Below are 21488 nucleotides of genomic sequence, written 5' to 3' on the forward strand. Positions count from 1 at the left end.
TTATTATAAACTTTTGATAATGACCGAATAAAAAAGAACAGGCCAACCTAAGTTAATTGATATACACTCTCTCTAAGCGGTATCATTTTTAACTGATAGCTCTATAGTTTTCGATCCCGAATCTATAGATCTGCTCAATAGTTATACATATAATTATATGGATTTAATTTTATCAAAAGCTGAGTAATTTATAGATCCCCAGACAAGGGTTTTAACTGAAGACATATTGAGTAAAGTTATGAATATTCTGAATATTAGTAAGGAAATTTAATGAACATATTTCTTTTTTATATATTTGTGGTTACCAATTGTTATCAATATTGGTAAAAAAATGATTACTTATATTAAAACAGATGAAGTCATTCTAAAATAAATATTAGTAAACCTTTGTAGTTTGGTGATTGTAGGGTTGATTCCTCTTTTTGGCATATGATCTTACATGGACAATAATGTATAATCTAGTAAGATGTGAGTCTTTTATTTCTAAAAAATTATCTGACTCACCATATGCTTTTACACATAATAATATTTATTCATATATACTAATACTTAAAAAATATATTTATTTAAATTATCATGTAACAATAATTTATTCTACTCTATTGTATTAGGACTATGATCTATTAACGTTATTTATAAGTTAAAAGTTATTAGAACTAGTTTATTGATTATATTAGTATATTTAAAAAACTATGTCTATTTATAAATATTTAGCTAATTCAACTGTAGTACTTAAAGTAGTGGTCACATGCAATTGTTTTAATTGGATATTACATTAAATAATTTAATGTTAAATCTTAATCATAAAAATATATGTAATAGGAGCTAAGAAATAAAAATAGTTACTATCATAAACTTTTTGTTTTTATTTTAGGAAATTATTTGATACTATAACTCCATTTTTAATTATAACACAATGAAATACAATTTGATATCGAAAACTCAGTCTTATCATGTTTATTCATTCTCTGATTAATAAAAAAACATTCTATTAACCATATAAATTAAAACATCTGGCATAAGTTAATTGCAATTACTGTCAATGATAAAAATAATATTTTACTCAAAAGTATCATAAAGAGTAAGAAAAGTATATATAACCGAAATAATTTGCTTATTATAAGTTTAATACTCATTAAAATCAGAGTAATTTTAATTGTAAGAGCAAATACAATTTAATATAAGCTAAATTCTGTAATAAATTAAAATATACTTTATATTATAAAATCAATATATGTATTTTTAACATATCATCTATATCTACAGATATTATTATATAATAATTTTTTTAATAAATAAATGCTGACGGATACCATCTTTCTTGAATAATGTAAGCAACACTTTAATCTAGATGAATATCTAAGTCTCACTGAACAAAGTAAATTAAACTGGCGATTCACGAATCTTCCTAATATGGATTATAATCAATTGATGGCATTTTTTGAATATTGCATTGAACCTGAAGAAATTAGGAATGGCTACATCTACAATATCGAAGGAGATTTTAAGGAAGCTGAATTACGCTAATTATAACTATCAGAAGAACTTGATTAAATCACACAATAATAACTGAAATTACAATAATAACTTGCTAAAAAAGAATAAGAATATAAAAATTTTTAATAAAAACAACATAATTTAGACACCACATGGAAGTTAGAGTAGGAAGTAGATAAAGATGCATTCGACGAGCTCATGGAGTGATCAAGTTTATCCAGCCTGTCCTGTTCAGTTCTATTTATACACGTTCGAAAGCTATAAGCAATTAGTTATCTTATAGTTAAATAGAGGAAAACTTTAATATTTTAATATATTCTAATATCTATTTTTCTAATATAACATACAAGTCTAAAATAATATTAATTTATTAACGGAAATGTTCTACAAATGAACGTTCAGAATAAATCGATGACAAATTAGTTCGTGCTATTATACCTGCACGCTTATGGCAGCTAATAACTCTCGGAATTTTTAAATTGTTAAAGCTACTATGAATACTTAGTATACCAGCCATATTTGCTGGGTAAAAATCAAAAATTTTATCCAAAATACACAAACACTATTAACGCATACATGGTATCTTTAAGATTTACGTTTTCAATAGGTTGCATTAAAGCCATTTTTTATGATTTACAAGCCGGATATTTTTGGTAGCTATAAAGTCATTTTGACGAAAGTAATTAATTTCAGATAACTGAAACTCTCGCATTTACTTTAATTATTTTCTACCTTCTGCAAGTTATTGCTTAAGCTAAAAGTTGGTAGACTATTACATTAATACAATAGGAATTTTTTCAAATTCTTAACATGCTTCAGGATATGTTAAAATAAGCTTTAGAAGCCAATTTGCATTAACTGTTAAGTCAAAATTATGAACTAAAAAGTTGAGCTTTTGTGCAAAAATCAAAGAGTTAAACTGTGATTTACATATAAACTGCTATAATTTAAAAGTATTAACATAGGTGAGAGGTATGTTTTCCATTAAGGAAATATATGCTGATTTTAGCCATGACATGGAATATAATTATTTAATATATAATATAATAAATTAAAAATGAGAGTTAAATTGAATTATTTTTTTCCCTTTTTCGAAGCAAATATTTTAATTAATTCTGATGATTTATGGTAAATTAAATTAATATCTAATTAAAATTTGCAATCTTGTAAAAATTTATCCTATAGTTAATTTTTGATTAATTCTGCGTTAAATAATCCACTAAACTGTTTATTCAATTATATTAATCCAAAAACTATAAATTATTTAGAATAATCAGGTCATATTCTATTCACACCACAATTCATACGGTTTTTTCACCTATATGGGTAGTAGTTATAGAATTTACTTAGTTCTAGATTATATCTACTTAAGTCAAAGATTTACCAATTCACAGGACGTATTGATTTTACTATTTAGCATAATATTAAGAAGCATGTTGCTTCCTTAATAAATAAATAGTAATCGATTACCGTTTAAGGTCAATTTAAAAAAATTAAGAGGCACGTTATTCATCGAATCAAATTATTTTAAGTTTTGCTAGATAATTAAAAGTTGATAATAGAATAAAGAGTTATCTAATAAATATTGCATAAATTTTTTTATCCTGTATTAGGCAATTTTTAGAAAATAAATTTTAAGTAACTAATCAAAAAATTTGTTTTCAATCAAGAATTAGATAAAGTAGAGAATGAAATTGTCACTGAGATTATTGCTCCTTTAATGTCATAATATTTACTATTCTCTTAAGATATGTATATTTAGCGTAAATTGGTTTCCCATTCTAGTTTAAAAATTTATTCAGAGTAAATATCCACATCGAGCTATATTTAGTCAGTTTTAATTCCTATGCCAAAACGAAACCAACAAGTTAGACCACTAATTATGTCATATGACTAGGATTCTATATTACCTATTATAAGATATATCTTTTAGGATAAAAATTTTTCCACTGTTAAATAATGTTTAGATGATATAAATTCAGGAAAATATACAGATGTTCTCAATGCATTTAATTTGGTTAATCAATAAGAAATATATTAACTTGTTATCAATAAAATTAAAAGCTTTCCTGAGTATTTTTAAACTATAAATTGGATAAAAATTTAAGATATTATGTATCCTCAAAAAATTACTCTAATCAAAAACATAGATCTTCAAAGATTAGTAAAAGAACACATTTTAAATTTTAAGTTTTTTGATATTGTATCGTGTACAAAATTTCGATTAATTCAAGGTATTCCATAAGGCGCCCCCCTCTCTCCATTTTTATTTTTAGTTTGGATGGATTATAAAACTACTAAATCTCTAATTTCTTTTGTAAAACTAAACAATAGAAGCATAATTGTTAGAAGATATGTTGACAATATTGTTTCATCCGAATAATTTACGATTTCTGGTGTCGATACAAGATAAACATAAGATTTTTGTGGTCATTACGATAATTTTTATCAAGAAATTTTATTTCACTAGGAATTTACTGAAAAGAAAATTTTGATGAAACTAAAAATTATTTAAAAGCTAGATATTGGGCATTTGGAAAAATTGGGTTATAAATATTTATTATTAAGGTTAGCAAAATGCAAGCAAATAAGTATTTTTAATAAAAAGCTTATTGCAATTTAAGGTATATTATCTAAATAGTTTCCATAGTACTTCTTGTTTATTTATGGTATTTTTATGTAATCTTAAATGAATTATTATCATAACAATTTTATCATAAGTAAGTGAATATTATAAATTATAAATTATAATAATTTCTAATACAATATTATTACTAATTATTACCTAAAAAACTGGTTCAAAAAATTTATTTATTACTTAAGTTTAATGTATGGAATTGATTTTCCCATTCCATCAAATGGGTTGTGGCGCAACAAATTCACTCGATAACAAAAAACCTCTTGCTAAGTCTTTTGACTGCATGGTTGTCAACAAATCTGACAAGTTTCTCAATATTTCTTGCATAACTGGTTCAGGATCAACAATTGAAGCTCAGACTGACTCTGTTATGAAGAAATTACTAAAAGAGTTAACTAAACATAATATGAAAGCTACTAACGTTGTTAAGCTTGAGTGTCTCCTTAGCGACTTGTAGAACTTTGCAAAGTTTAACGAAATTTATGGTGCTGCTTTAGATGGGTGGAAACCTGCTAGATTATGTGTTTAAGATAATTTAGCTTCTGGCATTCTTGTGTAACTTAACTGTATTGCTACTGATTGATCTTTACGATATGATAATTCTTGTGGTTTATCTTTATAAATATGTATAAAAATATACTATACATTACCTACAATAATTCCTTAAATGATACCTTTGGACCCGTAAAATTATTTGCTTTAACTTATTTTAATTTTATTGACTACATGCATTAACGCATTCTTTTCTGGATATTTCATCTATAGCATGCATACGTTAAACTCAATTTTTTCGATTATATTTCTTAATTTGGCAGACATCGTGTCTCTTTTAATTTCTAGCTCGAAATACTGTATATCTAAGTAAATATCAACACCTTTACTCGGTACTTAACGTGGAATTACAAAAATTTAAAAGCTATATAACTTTGAGGAAATATTTATTTTGATTGCAGCATGCTTTTTAATTGTTAATTAAAATTAAATTTACATTACAATCCCAATTTTTATTTTGTCTAGTTTGTTAGTTTTTAAATAAAGGTTTTCGTTTATCTTAATATAACTATCATCATTATCCATTATTTTGATTTCCTACTTTTTGTATTAATCATGGCAAGTTATTATTATTTGTTGCTTAGCTTGTGTCTCCATATCTCTTAAAATTAACTTTAACACTTAAATATAGATTAAGACTCATAAAAACTCTAGACTCTAATTATATACTCCTAAAAGCAGATTTGGAAAGGAGGACTTATCAACATTGATAAATATTTTTGCAAAAGGATTAATTCTAGTTAAAATGTTTGTTGAATGATTTATTATTTATTTTTATGCATTAATATTGTTTTTATCTATGAGACATAGCTTGGACTCTAATTGTATACTAAACATACAAAGGTGTAATTTTAAAACTTCCAAAACTTTTATTAATTTTTAGTTTCAATATGAGATATAAATTCATATCTATATATTACTATACATTTTTGAAAAATAGATTATTAGAAATAAAAATATAATAATATAAATTTTATCATTGTACCACTTCATTATCCAGAAATTAATGACTGAGATTTTTAATATTGCTTTATTGATAGATAACCTTAAACATGAGGAAGTTAATGAAAGATTAAGATCAATGTAATCATTAGATAAAATTGCTACAGCCCTTGGTACCAGACGTACTGCATAGGAGTTACTACCATTCCTTTGTGATTGTGTCGATGATGACGATGATGTTTTATTATAGTTACTGTAATAATTAAAAAGATTCCCATCTTTGGCTGGATCTGAGCAACCACTTATTCCAGTACTCTAATTATTAGCAGTTGGTGATTCTAAAGTTGTTCGAGATTAAGCAGTAGAATCAATTCTTGAGCTAAAAGAATCTTCTATAATTTTACCCGTAGTTGAATAGTTACTTGACTCTGAGTGGTATAACTATCGCACATCTGGGCTTGCTTTATTAAGAAGATATTTATAATCAGTATAGGCACCTGAAAAAAGAGCCAATGCTCTTAAATAGGTAAGAACTTGTTCTACTGACCCTTTGCCTATGGTTCGGAGAGCTGTTGCTGAATCTCTTGCTGAATTTGTGAAAGAGCTTAATTTATAAGAAATGCAAACTCTTATTAAACCTTTATTAAAACTCTTATCCGAGGATAGCCAAGATGCTGTTCGTGCAGTTGCTATTAGAGCTATTGCACCTGTCCTTTTATAATTCTCAAAACTAGCAAAGGAAAATCAAGCACAATTAAATGATATAAACGTCTCCAGAAAAGAAATATATTAAAGATTTATTATAAAGTAATGTAGTGAAGAGTCTTGGCGTACAAGATATATATGCGCTGACGTATTTTCTTCTATAATTGAAGCCTATTTAGGATTTTCTGAATTTTCACCTTTATATACTCTTCCTAAAGAAACATAGGATGCTCGTGAATGCGACGAAGACGTAGACCCCTTTAAAGGAAATTCTTTAAATTAAATTACACCATCAGTAGTACCAGACTTCAATAAGCAAATCGTTAAAAATTCACCTGAATTACCGGTAGGTCCAGATTTTGATGAAGTAAAAGCAGCGTAAACATTTGCCAAATTATTAGCGGATAAAGAACCAGAAACACGCTGTGTTGCCATTCAGCGTGTAATTCGCGTCTCCAACAGGCTTCAACAGTCATCAATTTAATCTCATATATTGCCTTAATTAGAGGAGCGCGCTATATCCGATGATTCTATTTTTGTTCGTGTGACCTTGGCTCGACATATATCATACATTGCACCGTTATTATCGAAAGATATAATTCTAAAACAACTTGTATCTGTTATTTTAAAGCAATTGGACGATAAGGATGCAAATGTGCGTGTATTTGTACTTAAAAATTTGCTTCCAGTTACATAAGTTGTAGGATTAAGTGTATTTGGTGATAAAATATAGAATACCATTGTTGTTCTCTCCGAGGAAGCTGATTGGCGTGTTCGTGTCTAGGTGATCGAGAGCTTAGTAGAGATATCAAAACTTATCGAAAGTTCCATTTTTGACTAGAAATTTAAAAATTTGGCTATCAATTATTTGAATGATCCAGTAAACTATGTAAGGAGAATAGCAGCAAGCAGTCTAGTACAAATTGCGTTAGCTTTTGGTATTGAATGGGCAAGAAAAGTAGTTGTTGGATAGATTAGTGATATGAGTAAGAAGTAAAACTATTTACAGAGAAATAACTGTTTATTTTTGGCTGAAGAACTAGCGTTGGTTTTGGGTAAAGATCTAGGCTAGGATTTATAGAGCATATTTATTCAGCTCTGTGAAGACTAAGTACCTAATATCCGTTTTATGGCATGTGAAGTCATTGGAAAAATCTCTAAGTCTGTGCCTGAATCAGTCAAAACATAGCTGCTTTAAAAGGTTAATAGTCTATTGAATGATGCAGATAAAGATGTTTAGCAATTCGCTTAGGCTGCACTCAAAGCTGCAAAGTGAAAATACTATTAATTAATTTTAATTTTAATTTAATATTTATATAAGTGTATAATATTTATTACCATTTTCACGCAAATGAATTAGTCAAATAAACTTTTAGAGTAAGTGGATAGAAAAATTTCCAATCTCCGGACACGGCTACAAGATACACCTAAAACATTGGATTTAACAGAAAATTATACATTAATACACGTGCAAAAGTCACCATTTAACCCATTGCCAAAAGTTCTTCCTCGAGCTAAGACTTAGGCTGACCAAAAAAATCTTACAAATGCAACAAAACGGTAGTTATGCATTAAAACACTTTAGTAGCATTAATTACTTAAACGAGAGCTTGACGTATTAAAAAAACGCACAAATTAATACTCTTCTCCGTAAAGATCTACAAGTAGTATTTCATATAGTTATGAAGAAAAGCCAAATTATAGAGAATAATATGAATAAATAAAACAAAATGATATATAGCAAGCTAAAATCAAGCGTAGGGCAGTAAAAGAGTTAGAATTTAAAGCTAGATTAGAAAAAGAGAAAAATATATTACAAAAAAATTTAGAAGCATAAGATATTAAGGTTTTAGAAGATGAAATAAGAGTCAGAAAGATGGAATAAAAGCTGGAACTGGCAGCGTATACATAAAATTTACGTGCTAAGTAGTAAAATTGGAAGGAAGTTTCCACTATTAAGAAGCAACAAAAACAAATAGAAATTAGTGAAAAATACAATGAAGAAATGGATAATCTGGTTTTAGAAGTTATTGATAAGGAAGATGAGATTAGGTAAATGCAAAAAGAGATATAAGAACTAAAAACTAAATTATATGGAGAATAGTAATATAATAATTAGTAATCTCATAATGAGTAATAAGACACCAATATTATTAATAATATTGACCCTAATTAGTAATAATAATATAGCATTGAAGTATTAGAAGAACCATAAGAATTTATTTCAGATTAATAATTTTAATAATAATTATAAGTGGAATAATTAGAATAAGTACAGTATTCTTAAGAAAGCCTACCTATAGAGTTAGTATATAGTTCCTAAAATGAATAAGTTGCAGCAAAAAAAGTAAATGAATAATATGAATGATCGTTCAAAATTCATCACTACCCAGGTCATCATATCCTGTAAATTAAACTGCTGGAATTTCACGTATCTATACTCTTCTTTAGACTTTCGCATTCGTTGCATCAGTTCGTATAAAATGAAGATATTACTAAGGTGTAACTATATGCTTTAAATCCTCTTTGGTAATATTGTTATAACTATTTTCAACACTCCAGCTGCCACTGTGACTTTCCTCAGTCATTTAGTAATTTTCAAGTTTATAGTTATCTTGTGTATCACTTAATATATGAAATATATCCTATAATAATCAACAACCCCGATATTATTAAAAGTGTATACTAAAGAATAGTCTTTATAAAAATATAATTTACCACATACTTAAAGGAATACCATCTCCTTAAAATATCATATTGTGTATTAACTTTTAAGTTAACTTAATTATTATTCTGAAATATTTATTAACTGACAGAATCAAACCCCGGTTCTGCATATAACACACCTTCCTTTAAATTAGACTTAATATATTTATCACGATACCATCTATACGCTTTGGAAAACTCATCCATTATTTCAGGCTCGTCTTCTACTCTTTACATTATATAACTAATTTAAATAATATCATATAATATTAATAATATTAAAATCAGTCAAAAATTGTCTTAAATACAGTAAGTACATCCTCATATTTAGCAGCAACCTCAATAATGACTCTAACAGCACTTCCACCACCTACAACCTCTATTACACTTTTCAACCTATCGAGGACTTCTCCTCCGCGTTTTTAATTAGAACCAAAAACAACCTTCAGCTTATTCCCACTCATGTTAAAAACACACGCATTCTAATATTCTTTGAGCAAACTTGCTAATAATGGTTATATATCAGCATTTTCAAGTGAAATTGACTGCACAAAAATCGACTTAAAATCCTTCAATTCAGTCACATTTTCACACATAAGATATCTACTGAGCACCTTCAAAACCTCAGAGTTACGCTTCTTGGTAGCTTTCAGTTCCGCTTGCATCGCTTTGACGCTCTCGAAAACGTCGAATTCGCCAGTCGTCAGATGCTTAGAAATTCGAAGCAGTTCATTCCTGGAACTGTTTAGTTTCTAAATAGCTTGACCACCAAAAGAGAACTCAATCTTGATACCTGCTTTAACATTTTCAACAGATAAAACTTTACAGATCTACAACTCGGAAATGTCGCTAACGTGCGTCCCACAGCATCCACAGGAGTCCAAGCCGATAATACTGACTAGCCTGAACGGAAATTTCAATTTTCCACTCCTATACTCTTAAGGAATTTCATCAGATTCCTGCGTAAATACCTTTATTTCAACTCCTGCTCCTTTTGCAATTTTCAAATTCGTATTTTCCTCAACTTCATCGATCTATTTTTGGCTTAATTTGATGTTTAATTCTATTGTTGCGTAGTCTTCAAATGCGGTGAAGGAGCTGCTTTTTGCGTTGTGCATCCGTTCAAATTCAGCGCTCAAAAGGTGCTGGCCGGTGTGTAAAAGAGACGAATTCCTGCGGCGGTTTTCAGAAATTTTTACTATTACAACCCCAGATATGTCTTTATCCATGAGTATGCTATCGCCAGAAAATAAGGTAAACGGTATGTCATTTATAGTTCCACAGTCTGGAAGCTGTCCACCACCGCCAGAGAATAGAAAATTAGGTACTAATGAGATAGCAAACTTGTCGTTTTGTGGTATCGAAGTAGCAGTAGCTTCAAAAGTATAAATATTTTCTGTATAAGCAAACATTGTTAGGGAGGGAACTCTATGAGAAGATGTGAATAACCTATTATTATCTGGTTAATAATTTAAATTATAACGCTACAGTATAATGGATTTATATTATTATACTTTTAATATTAAAGACTATATTACTTTACCATTTCAAAAATCATGCCTAACGCGACGTTTAATATTAAAGGTATAAATTTTATCGTCCCTGACCATTATAACATCACAAAATTGTTAGGGCAAGGGGCTTATGGTACTGTTGTTGAGGCTATAGATAAACGTAATAACCAACATGTGGCTATTAAAAAGCTTGAAAAGGTTTTCGGCCATTTAGTTGATGCTAAACGCATTTTGCGAGAAGTCGCACTATTATCATATTTATAACACGAAAATGTTATCAAATTACTGGATATACTTCCTCCTACAGATTGCAACGATCTTGATGAGATTTATATGGTTTTTGAGTATATGCAAACTGATATGTACAAGATAGTGTCAAGCCGCCAAGAACTTTCCGACGAACATATTCAATATTTCTTGTATCAATTATTGCGTGGTATGGCTTATATTCATTCGGCTGGAATCGTCCATAGAGATTTAAAGCCATCAAATCTCCTATTAAATGCTGATTGCACGCTTTAGGTTTGCGACTTAGGTTTAGCCAGACTTATTCATGAAGTTTCCAATTCAGACACAAAAATGACAGAGTATGTTAGTACTCGTTGGTATCGTGCTCCTGAAATCATATTAGGTGATCCTAAATACGGCTAGCCTGTAGATATATTTTCTATTGGGTGTATTTTTGCTGAATTAATTTTAAGACGGCCTTTATTACCTGGAAGAGATTACATTAATTAGTTACATCTCATTATGGACATTCTTGGCACACCAAGCAAAGAAGTATTAGCAAGGATTGATAATAAATCTGCTAGAGATTATGTGGAATAATAACCATTATAACAGCCTATAGATTTAAAAACTAAATTTCCTACTTTATCAACTGAAGGTGTAGACATCATGAGATTGATGCTTAAAATGGATGCTGATAATCGTCCGACGGCTGCTGAGGCTATGAAGCATAAATATTTTGATGGATTATGGGAAGAAGGTGACCTTATTGAGTATAATGGTAAGTAGATTCATTTATTTTTTGAAGACTATGATCTCACCAAAGAACTTTTAGAGCTTGGATTTTTGAACGAGATCAAAAAATTCCATAAGGAGGTTGAACCAGAGGTATAAAAGCGTGCAAAGGCTCTTAATATTGATTATTCCAATTTGTAATGAGTCAAAAATTTCACTTAAAATTAAAATCATACCCTTTAATTAAATTACCAGTTTTATTCATTTTATCTATATTTTAATCTAATTTCATAAGCATTCCAGGTTATATATCTCCACCTCTACTTACTTTTGGATATCTCTATCTAGCCTATGTAATTCTGATCGTATCTTCGTTTTATACACGTGAAGTATGAATAGTTCTACAAAAATCTTCAATATCTTTTCCTTCTTTCTAAAAAGATTAAAATTATTAAAATGCCTTCTTATTTTTAGTTTTTAACCAGCTAGGAGTATAAAATTCGGCAATGAAGTTATCCTTTAATATATGACCCGCAACAAGTTACTTTTAGGTAATATCTTCTAAAAAATATTCATTTTTGCTATTTGATACTAAAAATGAATCTTATGCAGATATATGTAGTCTTCTTGGAAGCGGTAATTGTTTAATTGGTTATTTCTATTACATTTACATTGGCATACATTCAACAGGCAGTGTGATCGTTCTTGAAGCAGTCTCTTCTAATCTTTATTTAACTTTTTCTAAATACATTGGATCCTGAGTGTCAAATTCAAGAAGAATATCTTCTACTACTCCTTTAGCTCTATCCTTAGGAGGTGGATTTATTCTAGGACCTGAAATATCTTTTGTTGCAATATCTTCAGTATAGTTATGATAGATTTCTTTTGCGATTCTATATTTAACAGGGTCGATACGCTTTTGTATTGGTTGCAATTCTTCTGAAGAAGAATCATCTTATTATTAATCAGCATTATTTTCCTCAAACTAATCTAAGTCATGGTAAGTTTCTATTCTATCAATTAGACGCTTGGAAGCGTTTATTTCCCTCATGTTATTAATAGGCATTATATGCGCCAATTAATTCGATTATAATATATATAATTCGTAAATAATTTCAATTAAAAATAAAATCGATTCATTTATTCATTTTGTATTATTTGCTAATATTATAGCAGCTTAAATAGTATCACAAATGCATTGTTATATAATTAATATATTTTCATCCTCTTATAAATGTAAACAAAATAAATTTGTTTAGGTTTAAGCTCTGATATTTTAAATTATTTTGTATTATTTTTCAACACTGAGTTATACTTAAAAATTATATGACTCTAATTAGTCAAATGAAATAGGCATATAAAGCTGCGTTTTAGTATTTGGTATTTTTATCATTTTAATTAAATTAACAATGATATGTTATAATAGTATATCATAAATACAAAAAATATGCATTCTAAAATAATGCGTTAGTGGGTTTTTTCAAGTTTTTAGCATCTATTTATATCATAATTACTTTCAGTAACCATTATATTTCAAAAAACTGATATTTTTAAATATCTCTAACTTAACAAATATATATATTTTATTATGTTCTAATATATTTTTCTGAAATAATGACTATCCAGCTTCCGGCAATAAAAAGAAATAAATCCTTTACTGATAACGAAATACAGGCAAAAAGAATAATCACTGAATCTATATTAGATATCCTGAATCCTTAACCAATTGATCCTATTTCTAAAGTGCCAGAAAAATAAAAGGCTATAATTAGACTTTTTGGGAATACAAATCTTTATACAACTTCCTTTGTTAAACTATGCAATAGAAACTATGGATTACCTGTGAACAAGGAGCAAATATTTTAAAACTAAAAAGTAAGGTAATAGCTACTGAAAGAAAAATTTGAAAGTAGTGAACAGAAGCGTAAAGAGAAAATCTATAATCTGAATATTTGATTTTATTATATAATAAAATATTACCTACAAAATGAAAATATAAGTTTACTCAGTGGATTAAGAGATTCTATCACCAGATCAATTTGATAGTTTAACTCCAACATCTAATATTCTCATAAATGATTATATTTATTTTAAGATACTATTCTCACTACATACAGATGTAAAATCAATTGTGCTTACTATTCAATCAGATTCACATTCATCGTAGCCATATACACTGAATCCTATATTTAACTCAGGCTAAGCAGATTTTTATAAATTAGAATTTCAATAACATGACCCATTGCCAGGTAAAATATTCTAAGGATTTTTTATTATCACAAACTTCTCAAATGATTTAATCCTAGAAAAAAAAATTCATATATCAATCTCCTCTCCAATATTTTTGAATCTTGTATCATTAGAAAACGAAATTCTCGAGTTCTAGATGAAATCTTAAAAATCCCTTTAAATTATCTCCTTTATTATGTAGTCAGGTAACATTACATAGTCTCATAATTCAATAAATGATTAAAACTTTGACATAAACCTAACACACCGTGATTTTGTGTCACTTAATACTTAATTTTATAATTAAATTAGTGAAAAAATAACAGACTTTACAATTACCGTAATATACCGCTTTAACAACTAGCTTAACAATCTAAAGTTTGGGTTCGACCTTTCCGAGTTTTTTTAAAAAATGAATTCAAAGAAATAAGCAAATTTACTACAAATAAGTGCCTAAATTTCCTCTCAAATACCCAACTCTCATAATGACTTGAGCAAAAATAAGGCATATTTTATTGTATAATTAAAAGTAAAGAATACATCTCCCCTAGATATGCAAAATATTTAGATCAAAATATTCGACATCCCACACAAAGTTCAAGCGATTACTCAGCTTATCAACATTCCGATAATTCCTGCCAACAGTACAACTACACAGTATATTGAACTCTACACATATCTAACAACATTTATCTTACCAAAAATACGCCTGAAATCAAACCAAATCGAGCATTTTTATGACGAAATTGTGCTGTTTAAATGAGTGATATAATTCAACTCACATACTAATTTCGCTCAACGAAACCTACTCGCTCTGCTACTCAGATACAACGTTTAGCAGCTTATTTTGGCTCTTGTAGTACCGTTATCTGGCCCGTAAGAGAGAATCGTTCGGGAGCAGCTCCTCAAAGACATATCCCGTGACTCGGGCCAGAACCACTTCTGGGAACAACGAGCGGTGCAGGGCCCCTAGCACGTCAGCCTGTGCAGATGCGACAGTTACTAAAGCTTCAAACTCCAATTTTGCCTCTGGAATGTCGAACTCTGCCCCCTTGTTCTTGAAGAACTTCGAGGCCACGAATGAAACAAGGTTTTTGCCCTGTCGCTGAGCAGTATGCACATGAGGATGCAAGATCACAAAGTATGCATTCTGCGCGTCAAAATCGTAGTACCGGACCTTAAGCTGGAACTAGCATGACTCCCAGTTTGAGCACCTATACGTTTCCACAGTCATGGCAGATGAGTACTGCTTTCCGCGCGGAAGCGAGAATCGAGATCCTGTGAATAGCTCGTGTGTGAAAATAACCTACATAATGTCAGATTTTGGTATCTTGAGACCAATCGGCTTGTTATTTTTCTTTTCCATTAATAATATATAAATATTATATATAAATACTATTAATTATGAATTAGAAAATTTCATAAAATGGATAATTAACAAGTCCGCATGAACCTTCCATCGGCAAACGGAACAACAATAGATTTAATATATGAAGATGGATATTGGAAACTGGTATCAGATTAAGGTGCGGGGTAAATGTTAAAGACTAAAAGGGATGCGGATTATTTGAAAAAGGAAAATGATGAACTTCGTCAGAAACTAGATAAGTGTATGCGTCATGCATCATATCTTACACTTGATAACTAAAAGTTGTTAACTATGGTAAAATCTAAATAATGATCAAAATTTTTATATATAATTATTTTATCATTTACATAGGAATAGATTTAATCTAATAAAAATCAATTTCACAAAAAATAAAATGTTTGGTGCATTGATTCCTCAACGATTAGTAGATACAAATTTTTCATAAATAAGTCCAAATATTCTGCAATTAGTAGTATCAGAATTCCATTTGGTCAAATTCATAACAGTATTTGCTATTAATCCTCCACCATTATAAGACAACTGTGGATACTCTGTGTATGTATAACCATAAAATAAGAAACAATACTATTTAGGTTAGATAACTAAAACTGCATTTTCTATATCCAAGGCTGTTAATTTTCTTTAAAATGATCAAGAAGCCACTTGCAGAATTTATATTGTTATGGAAGACCTCAAAAATAGTGAACTTCCTGAGGACGAGTCGATGAAATTGCTTTAAGTTGGAGTAGCGTTAGTTAATGATTTTGAAAAATTTATCTCCAGCTTCGATGATATTTATCATGAAGGAAACCATTACGTAGACTCATAATGTGTTGGATGTTGGATATAATCTGTAGAGAGTAGGGTGAAATTAAATCAAAGGTTTTGGGACGGTGTAGAATGAGTGTAATTTAAATAGTATGTTAAAACATCTTTAATTTATTACGATTGTACTCACAGAATTAGTTAGCTTTCAATCTATTTATATCGGATTAGTTTACTTGATTGATTAAATATATGATGATACTTCTTTAGAGAATCCTTATTATACATACAGAATAAACTTTTCAAGTATATTTGCGTGCAATAGTTTTTATTGAATATTGGAAATTCATAATTGAAAATAATAATAATAATAATCACTTTAACTCTATAAATGCTATTAGACGTCTCCATCCTTTTCTGATTTTTACTTAGAACTAGGAGTTATTTACCTGTAACTGTTGTATTTTATCAGATCTCCATGTTCTGCTAACTTCATTAAACAGTTTTAATAACTATTCTTGAGAGACTTATATCTAATCAAAATTTACCATGTGGCATGTATTTGTAATTAAGATTTTTATGAAATTTGTTGCATACTATCCTTTAAAGCTCTTCATGGACTTTGAAATCATTGTATTAATAATTAAATTAACTGCATCCATCAATACTTAATCATCAACTATTGTATCTAGTTTGCACCGGGTACAATAGTTCTAAACTGATTACAATATTGTGGTGAAAAGATCATAGTAAAATGTAATACAATCCTCATTATCCTACAAATATCTATTTACCATCTATGGAATGAAATGTTCACAAAACTAATGTATTTAACAATCTATCTTTAAAAGTGCTTAAATTGTGCCAGTTAATAACTTGATATGAACTTTTGGCATCTATAATATATTTAATAAATAATCATGTGTGTTATTAATAAAATTAAGAAATATTCCTTATGAGTCATTTTTTATATTAAGTGTTTGATCTATGTAAATTTATGTATTTTAAATTTATTAATTTTGTAACGAATCATCAATCATGAATAAGGACTATAACAATGGGTTTGACTAAACATTTTTACTTATTTAAAATTACTACTTAAATCTAAACTTGCTATGCTTTTAATAAGAATATGCCTACTAGATTTTACTAAGTGCTTTATTTAAGCAACTACAATAAAGAATGAATATGTCTTGTTCTGTTAAAATATCAATAGTATAACATTTTGACTAGAGATCATCAAAATATCCATTGAAAAACAATAATGTCGCATGCGAATCTATATCAAATGAATTAAACATAAGTAAACATATAAAAATTTATAATTTAATTTAAATATCATCTATATAAATAGATATATTTATTAGTTGTTTAGTAAGAATTAATGAATCTATAACTCTATCATTAAATTTTGGTTTATAATTTACTTTCAAAAGCATTTTAGAAAATTTTTAAATTATATTTTCGTATTATGTAGGTTCACATTACTGTAGTTACCGAATAGTAAAGCGAATTAATAGTTCTAAACCAAAAAGTTCAGATAAAATCACAATATACTCTGAATCTATATCATTTTCTTAGGTTTACATAAAATAATCATCATACTCATATATTTTTTATAACTATGACTTATGAATCTATGAAATATTAAATTTTTATCTCTATTCTCTATGCGAAAATAATGGATCATATTTGAAATTAATCAATGCAAAATCTTACTACACTTATTTTAAAGCATCATCAAAAATATCTACTATTGAAGTAGGATTTTACAAGATTGATAAATATAATAGTAATTCAAATTACTTAATATTCTTTATACTTATTGATCTCTTTTATGAGGCCAATCTATAGTGAACCTATAATAATTTGCATTACTAAAGTATGATATTATAACTATTTTCAAATTATTAGTTTATATTCTCTATTTACTCAGTAAAAACTTTCAGCATTTAATTATCAAGATGGTCTTAATCGTCAATACAAAAAGATTATATTTTGTTGCTCACTAACTATGAAAATTAAAAAATTGATAATATCTTAAAAAAATTATAATTCTCTAGTATTAAAATAAAATCAATATGTTGGATTTAATCGAAGCAAACAAAAAGAATATTGCTTATAATAAGAAACTCAATTGCAGGCAGCTATTATAATAAATCCAAAGATCTATAAGATTTTTTTGAAAACTTATTAACTAATGTAAGCTCGTGAAGCTAACTAGTATAACAACTAAAAAATACTTTGTACAATAGTTAAAACTAAAAATATGCATCAAAATAGCTTTCATTGCTCTGTTTAAATAAATTAGATAAATTAGTATTTGGATACAATTATTAATAAATTAACATTTTATTAATATTATCTGATTACTGTTGTTTATTTATAACTTATTTTTGAATTTGCCATGTCTATGAAATTTAGTAACAAAATTCAATAAATTCTATATACAAATTTTTGTAATTGAAAGTATATTTTAATAAACTAACTGATTTTAATATTATATCAGAAAAAATCAAGACTAATGGAGAAACACACATTGATGTAGGCGCACTCTAAACATTATCCATTAAATTAGGTATTATACCATGCTAAACTAAATTATTTGTATAGTTAATATCAAATATTGTGGATGATGATTCTAATTATAATTAAGCACAATTGATAAATAAATACTGTTAATATCTAAAATCTAATAGAAAAGATTTGATAAAACCCTATGATTATAATATTTAAAATAATGACGTTTAATTATCTATAACAATTAGATAACACAAATCATCATCTATACTTAAACTACTAAGAAGTAGCAAATAGCAGTGTCTTGTTAGATCCATGTCAGCTTTTTCATTTTAGCAATATAAATTACCACAAACTTCATTCGCTATGAATTTTAAATTAATATTAGAATTTTACCTAAAATCAACTGTCTAATCAATAAACTATAATTTTTTCTCTTTTCTAGGTTGGCATCCTTTAAAACAACTCAATAATAATTTAGCTAAAAAGATTTTACCCAATATATATGAATTTAGATTATAAAATACACCTGGCCATACAAACATTAAATCATACACGTTTATACTATAATTTGCTTGGGTTAATAGTACAAAATAAAAATTGTCAATAAGATTGCCTATTTCCTCGTTTTTAATATTTCTACCATTAATAAGTTATTATATTGATAAAACTACATAAAATAAATAAAAGGAAACATCAACATGTTATGGGAAATTACCAGTTAATAATTTTCTAACGATAATTTCCTAATTAGCAGGATCTAAAATTACTTCTTTAAATATCCACTAAAAGCCAAATTAATATTATTAATACAATAAACTTCCTAATAGTGAACAAATAGCAAATATGATATCTTAATCATAAATCATCTCATTTTATTATTTTTATACATTATCTTTGGTCTAACCTAACAAAGCATCTGTTTAAACTAAGGAAGATAGACATTGCAGTTACTAAGAAAAATAAACAGCTGCATCTTCAATTAAGAATACAATTTTAGATATAACCTAACATAAATACACCAAAATTTACTAGCTAATAACTGCGTTAATAAATTAATTACTAATAGTAAATTCTAAAGCACTATTTAAAATATTATAGTAACTAATATTACTTATCGAACTTAACCAGCTGATATCTTCTTTCGACATTAATTCTACATTTTTAAATTTTATAATATAATTAAAAATTTAGTTTAAGATTGAAGCTATTTTAATATTTGTATTGTTTTCTAAATTAGCAATTTAATTTATCGACAAGATACGAGTTAATACATCAATAAATTTAATGGTTAATAATTTTTAAATAAGAATTGATCCTGAGTATATTACAACTCTATTAAGTAATGATATAAGCATAATAAAACTCTAAGTTAATGTATCATAGTTAACATCGACATCACAATCATCTTTACTATAAAATGTTGTAAACCATTCTAATATTTCAAAAATAACTTTCCAAAAATCAAATGATACTAAAGATAAAGTTTTAAGAGTCTAAGGTTATTTCCTAAATCTATAAATCACAGATAAAGATGAAATAAAGCCTGGGTGAGTAATTAAATTATAATATTATTAATATGTATTTAGATCTTCCACTGTAAATAAATTAAGTATCAAAATAAGAATTGAAGATGGCAATTCTGATTTAGAGTAAAACTATATTACTTATCCATACTCAGGAAGTAGTTCATCCAAACTAATAATAAGTTTACAATATTCTAATTACTATTAAAGAGTATTACCAAAAGATGTGGTCAGAATTTTATTTTCCAATTATTTTATTTTTTAACTGGAATTAACCTAATATGTAGTACCAGATGTTTTATTTTCTTATCGTTCATCTAATTCTTCCTTACTCTAATTACTATTAAATTTTGATACTAGCATAAGGCTATCTATATTTTATTCATTATAGCTGATTGAATCTGGTATATTAAATTAGGATACATTTTTAAAAGCATTCGGAAGAGTAATCTTATGATGAAAAAGATAATCAACAAATACTAAATATTAATGAATGAAATTTTATAAATATTACTTCGTTTCTGTTTAGAACTCCTATGATAAATATACATCATTCACTTTTTAAAGAAGCAAATTGAAAAAATTAGAAAAAATATCCTATTTATATAAGATAAAGGTAAAATCTTTTAGAAGCGATAATTATTTCATAATTAAACATGCAAGGCTATAAATTAAACATAGAACCTCTTCATATTATGTGTCAACTGAAAATCTAAGAGCAAATAGTAAGCATTCTAGAACATAATTTAATGATGTGTCTTATATATTATCTTATAATTCAACTCCAATATGTAATAAAATAATGAGATGCTATAGGAACTGTATCAAAAATCCTAAATTTTCTTATTACAGTTAATTAAATGAATTGAAAACACCATTTATTAAAGTACTAGCATAAGACTTAAGATCTTAATCTACAAGTTATTTCTCTAATAATATTTTAGCAGACTGTATCTTAAATTATAGCGAAGATATCTATAAAATTTCTATTAATACAATAGTTAGTTCTTCAGAAATGTAATTAATATTCTATGCAATGAACAATAAAATCTAAGCATAAGAATCTATAGAAAAATCTAGTTAGCTATCATCACTAAACATATCATCTAATATCGATTAACAATAGTACTAAATATTCTATGGTTGGTATTTCTGTATAACGTATATCTACGTATGAATCAAACTAAGTTAATCCTAAACTGTATATTGATTAAGGATCTACTCTTAGATTGTTCGATTTATGAGCTATGAAAAAATTGAATACGTAATTTATATATTTTTATTATCTGCTGCAATTTAGGGAAGCTACTTAAAATCATAAATCTGGAATAATAATTTATCAAGAACTGACAGAGTATTAGAATCAAATTATTCAATAAACGTGGTACAAAGGTATTCTAAGTTTGTATTTATGGTATTTTTATCGAAAAAATTTGATATAATTTAAAGAGCTATCTCTTCAATTGAAGATGGCATTTTGTAATACCTTATTCTTATCTATCTAATACTAATAAAATAAAATTTTTGTATAACAAAAAATATTTTATATACCATATAATAAA

The 21488-nt window shown here is 27.3% G+C and overlaps 19 protein-coding genes across 19 annotated transcripts; 13 read left to right on the plus strand and 6 right to left on the minus strand. All coding sequences in view use genetic code 6, as the record gives it.

The window, feature by feature from the left end:
• Positions 1–19: 19 nt before the first annotated feature.
• SS50377_26676 (uncharacterized protein) lies at positions 20–274 on the plus strand (the record flags this gene model as incomplete). Its single annotated transcript, XM_067910482.1, has 1 exon — positions 20–274. One exon carries the CDS (start codon positions 20–22, stop codon positions 272–274), a length of 255 nt encoding a protein of 84 aa, XP_067761169.1.
• Positions 275–1299: 1025 nt separating this feature from the next.
• Positions 1300–1704, plus strand: SS50377_26677 (uncharacterized protein; the record flags this gene model as incomplete). The annotated part of the gene is made up of 1 exon (XM_067910483.1): positions 1300–1704. The coding sequence occupies one exon, from the start codon at positions 1300–1302 to the stop codon at positions 1702–1704; it is 405 nt and encodes a 134-aa protein (XP_067761170.1).
• Positions 1705–1945: 241 nt separating this feature from the next.
• On the plus strand, positions 1946–2422 carry SS50377_26678 (uncharacterized protein; the record flags this gene model as incomplete). Its single annotated transcript, XM_067910484.1, has 1 exon — positions 1946–2422. The coding sequence occupies one exon, from the start codon at positions 1946–1948 to the stop codon at positions 2420–2422; it is 477 nt and encodes a 158-aa protein (XP_067761171.1).
• A 132-nt stretch (positions 2423–2554) lies between these two features.
• On the plus strand, positions 2555–4225 carry SS50377_26679 (uncharacterized protein; the record flags this gene model as incomplete). Its single annotated transcript, XM_067910485.1, has 1 exon — positions 2555–4225. The coding sequence occupies one exon, from the start codon at positions 2555–2557 to the stop codon at positions 4223–4225; it is 1671 nt and encodes a 556-aa protein (XP_067761172.1).
• A 130-nt stretch (positions 4226–4355) lies between these two features.
• On the plus strand, positions 4356–4718 carry SS50377_26680 (Endoribonuclease L-PSP; the record flags this gene model as incomplete). The annotated part of the gene is made up of 1 exon (XM_067910486.1): positions 4356–4718. The coding sequence occupies one exon, from the start codon at positions 4356–4358 to the stop codon at positions 4716–4718; it is 363 nt and encodes a 120-aa protein (XP_067761173.1).
• An 84-nt stretch (positions 4719–4802) lies between these two features.
• Positions 4803–5447, plus strand: SS50377_26681 (Transmembrane domain-containing protein; the record flags this gene model as incomplete). The annotated part of the gene is made up of 1 exon (XM_067910487.1): positions 4803–5447. One exon carries the CDS (start codon positions 4803–4805, stop codon positions 5445–5447), a length of 645 nt encoding a protein of 214 aa, XP_067761174.1.
• A 246-nt stretch (positions 5448–5693) lies between these two features.
• On the plus strand, positions 5694–7610 carry SS50377_26682 (Serine/threonine-protein phosphatase 2A; the record flags this gene model as incomplete). Its single annotated transcript, XM_067910488.1, has 1 exon — positions 5694–7610. One exon carries the CDS (start codon positions 5694–5696, stop codon positions 7608–7610), a length of 1917 nt encoding a protein of 638 aa, XP_067761175.1.
• A 75-nt stretch (positions 7611–7685) lies between these two features.
• SS50377_26683 (uncharacterized protein) lies at positions 7686–8702 on the plus strand (the record flags this gene model as incomplete). The annotated part of the gene is made up of 1 exon (XM_067910489.1): positions 7686–8702. One exon carries the CDS (start codon positions 7686–7688, stop codon positions 8700–8702), a length of 1017 nt encoding a protein of 338 aa, XP_067761176.1.
• Positions 8703–8706: 4 nt separating this feature from the next.
• Positions 8707–8922, minus strand: SS50377_26684 (uncharacterized protein; the record flags this gene model as incomplete). The annotated part of the gene is made up of 1 exon (XM_067910490.1): positions 8707–8922. One exon carries the CDS (start codon positions 8920–8922, stop codon positions 8707–8709), a length of 216 nt encoding a protein of 71 aa, XP_067761177.1.
• A 34-nt stretch (positions 8923–8956) lies between these two features.
• Positions 8957–9277, minus strand: SS50377_26685 (uncharacterized protein; the record flags this gene model as incomplete). Its single annotated transcript, XM_067910491.1, has 1 exon — positions 8957–9277. The coding sequence occupies one exon, from the start codon at positions 9275–9277 to the stop codon at positions 8957–8959; it is 321 nt and encodes a 106-aa protein (XP_067761178.1).
• A 47-nt stretch (positions 9278–9324) lies between these two features.
• Positions 9325–10452, minus strand: SS50377_26686 (Metal-dependent hydrolase related to alanyl-tRNA synthetase; the record flags this gene model as incomplete). Its single annotated transcript, XM_067910492.1, has 1 exon — positions 9325–10452. The coding sequence occupies one exon, from the start codon at positions 10450–10452 to the stop codon at positions 9325–9327; it is 1128 nt and encodes a 375-aa protein (XP_067761179.1).
• Positions 10453–10596: 144 nt separating this feature from the next.
• On the plus strand, positions 10597–11721 carry SS50377_26687 (Mitogen-activated protein kinase; the record flags this gene model as incomplete). The annotated part of the gene is made up of 1 exon (XM_067910493.1): positions 10597–11721. The coding sequence occupies one exon, from the start codon at positions 10597–10599 to the stop codon at positions 11719–11721; it is 1125 nt and encodes a 374-aa protein (XP_067761180.1).
• Positions 11722–11731: 10 nt separating this feature from the next.
• On the minus strand, positions 11732–12568 carry SS50377_26688 (uncharacterized protein; the record flags this gene model as incomplete). The annotated part of the gene is made up of 1 exon (XM_067910494.1): positions 11732–12568. One exon carries the CDS (start codon positions 12566–12568, stop codon positions 11732–11734), a length of 837 nt encoding a protein of 278 aa, XP_067761181.1.
• Positions 12569–13131: 563 nt separating this feature from the next.
• SS50377_26689 (uncharacterized protein) lies at positions 13132–13473 on the plus strand (the record flags this gene model as incomplete). The annotated part of the gene is made up of 1 exon (XM_067910495.1): positions 13132–13473. The coding sequence occupies one exon, from the start codon at positions 13132–13134 to the stop codon at positions 13471–13473; it is 342 nt and encodes a 113-aa protein (XP_067761182.1).
• A 31-nt stretch (positions 13474–13504) lies between these two features.
• SS50377_26690 (uncharacterized protein) lies at positions 13505–14509 on the plus strand (the record flags this gene model as incomplete). The annotated part of the gene is made up of 1 exon (XM_067910496.1): positions 13505–14509. One exon carries the CDS (start codon positions 13505–13507, stop codon positions 14507–14509), a length of 1005 nt encoding a protein of 334 aa, XP_067761183.1.
• Positions 14510–14524: 15 nt separating this feature from the next.
• Positions 14525–15112, minus strand: SS50377_26691 (uncharacterized protein; the record flags this gene model as incomplete). The annotated part of the gene is made up of 1 exon (XM_067910497.1): positions 14525–15112. One exon carries the CDS (start codon positions 15110–15112, stop codon positions 14525–14527), a length of 588 nt encoding a protein of 195 aa, XP_067761184.1.
• A 60-nt stretch (positions 15113–15172) lies between these two features.
• Positions 15173–15427, plus strand: SS50377_26692 (uncharacterized protein; the record flags this gene model as incomplete). The annotated part of the gene is made up of 1 exon (XM_067910498.1): positions 15173–15427. The coding sequence occupies one exon, from the start codon at positions 15173–15175 to the stop codon at positions 15425–15427; it is 255 nt and encodes an 84-aa protein (XP_067761185.1).
• Positions 15428–15509: 82 nt separating this feature from the next.
• SS50377_26693 (uncharacterized protein) lies at positions 15510–16019 on the plus strand (the record flags this gene model as incomplete). Its single annotated transcript, XM_067910499.1, has 1 exon — positions 15510–16019. The coding sequence occupies one exon, from the start codon at positions 15510–15512 to the stop codon at positions 16017–16019; it is 510 nt and encodes a 169-aa protein (XP_067761186.1).
• A 235-nt stretch (positions 16020–16254) lies between these two features.
• SS50377_26694 (uncharacterized protein) lies at positions 16255–21402 on the minus strand (the record flags this gene model as incomplete). Its single annotated transcript, XM_067910500.1, has 1 exon — positions 16255–21402. The coding sequence occupies one exon, from the start codon at positions 21400–21402 to the stop codon at positions 16255–16257; it is 5148 nt and encodes a 1715-aa protein (XP_067761187.1).
• Positions 21403–21488: the final 86 nt, after the last annotated feature.

The sequence above is a fragment of the Spironucleus salmonicida genome, chromosome 7 (genome assembly GCF_000497125.1).
Source record: "Spironucleus salmonicida strain ATCC 50377 chromosome 7, whole genome shotgun sequence".
In the NCBI taxonomy this organism is placed as follows: Eukaryota; Fornicata; order Diplomonadida; family Hexamitidae; genus Spironucleus; species Spironucleus salmonicida.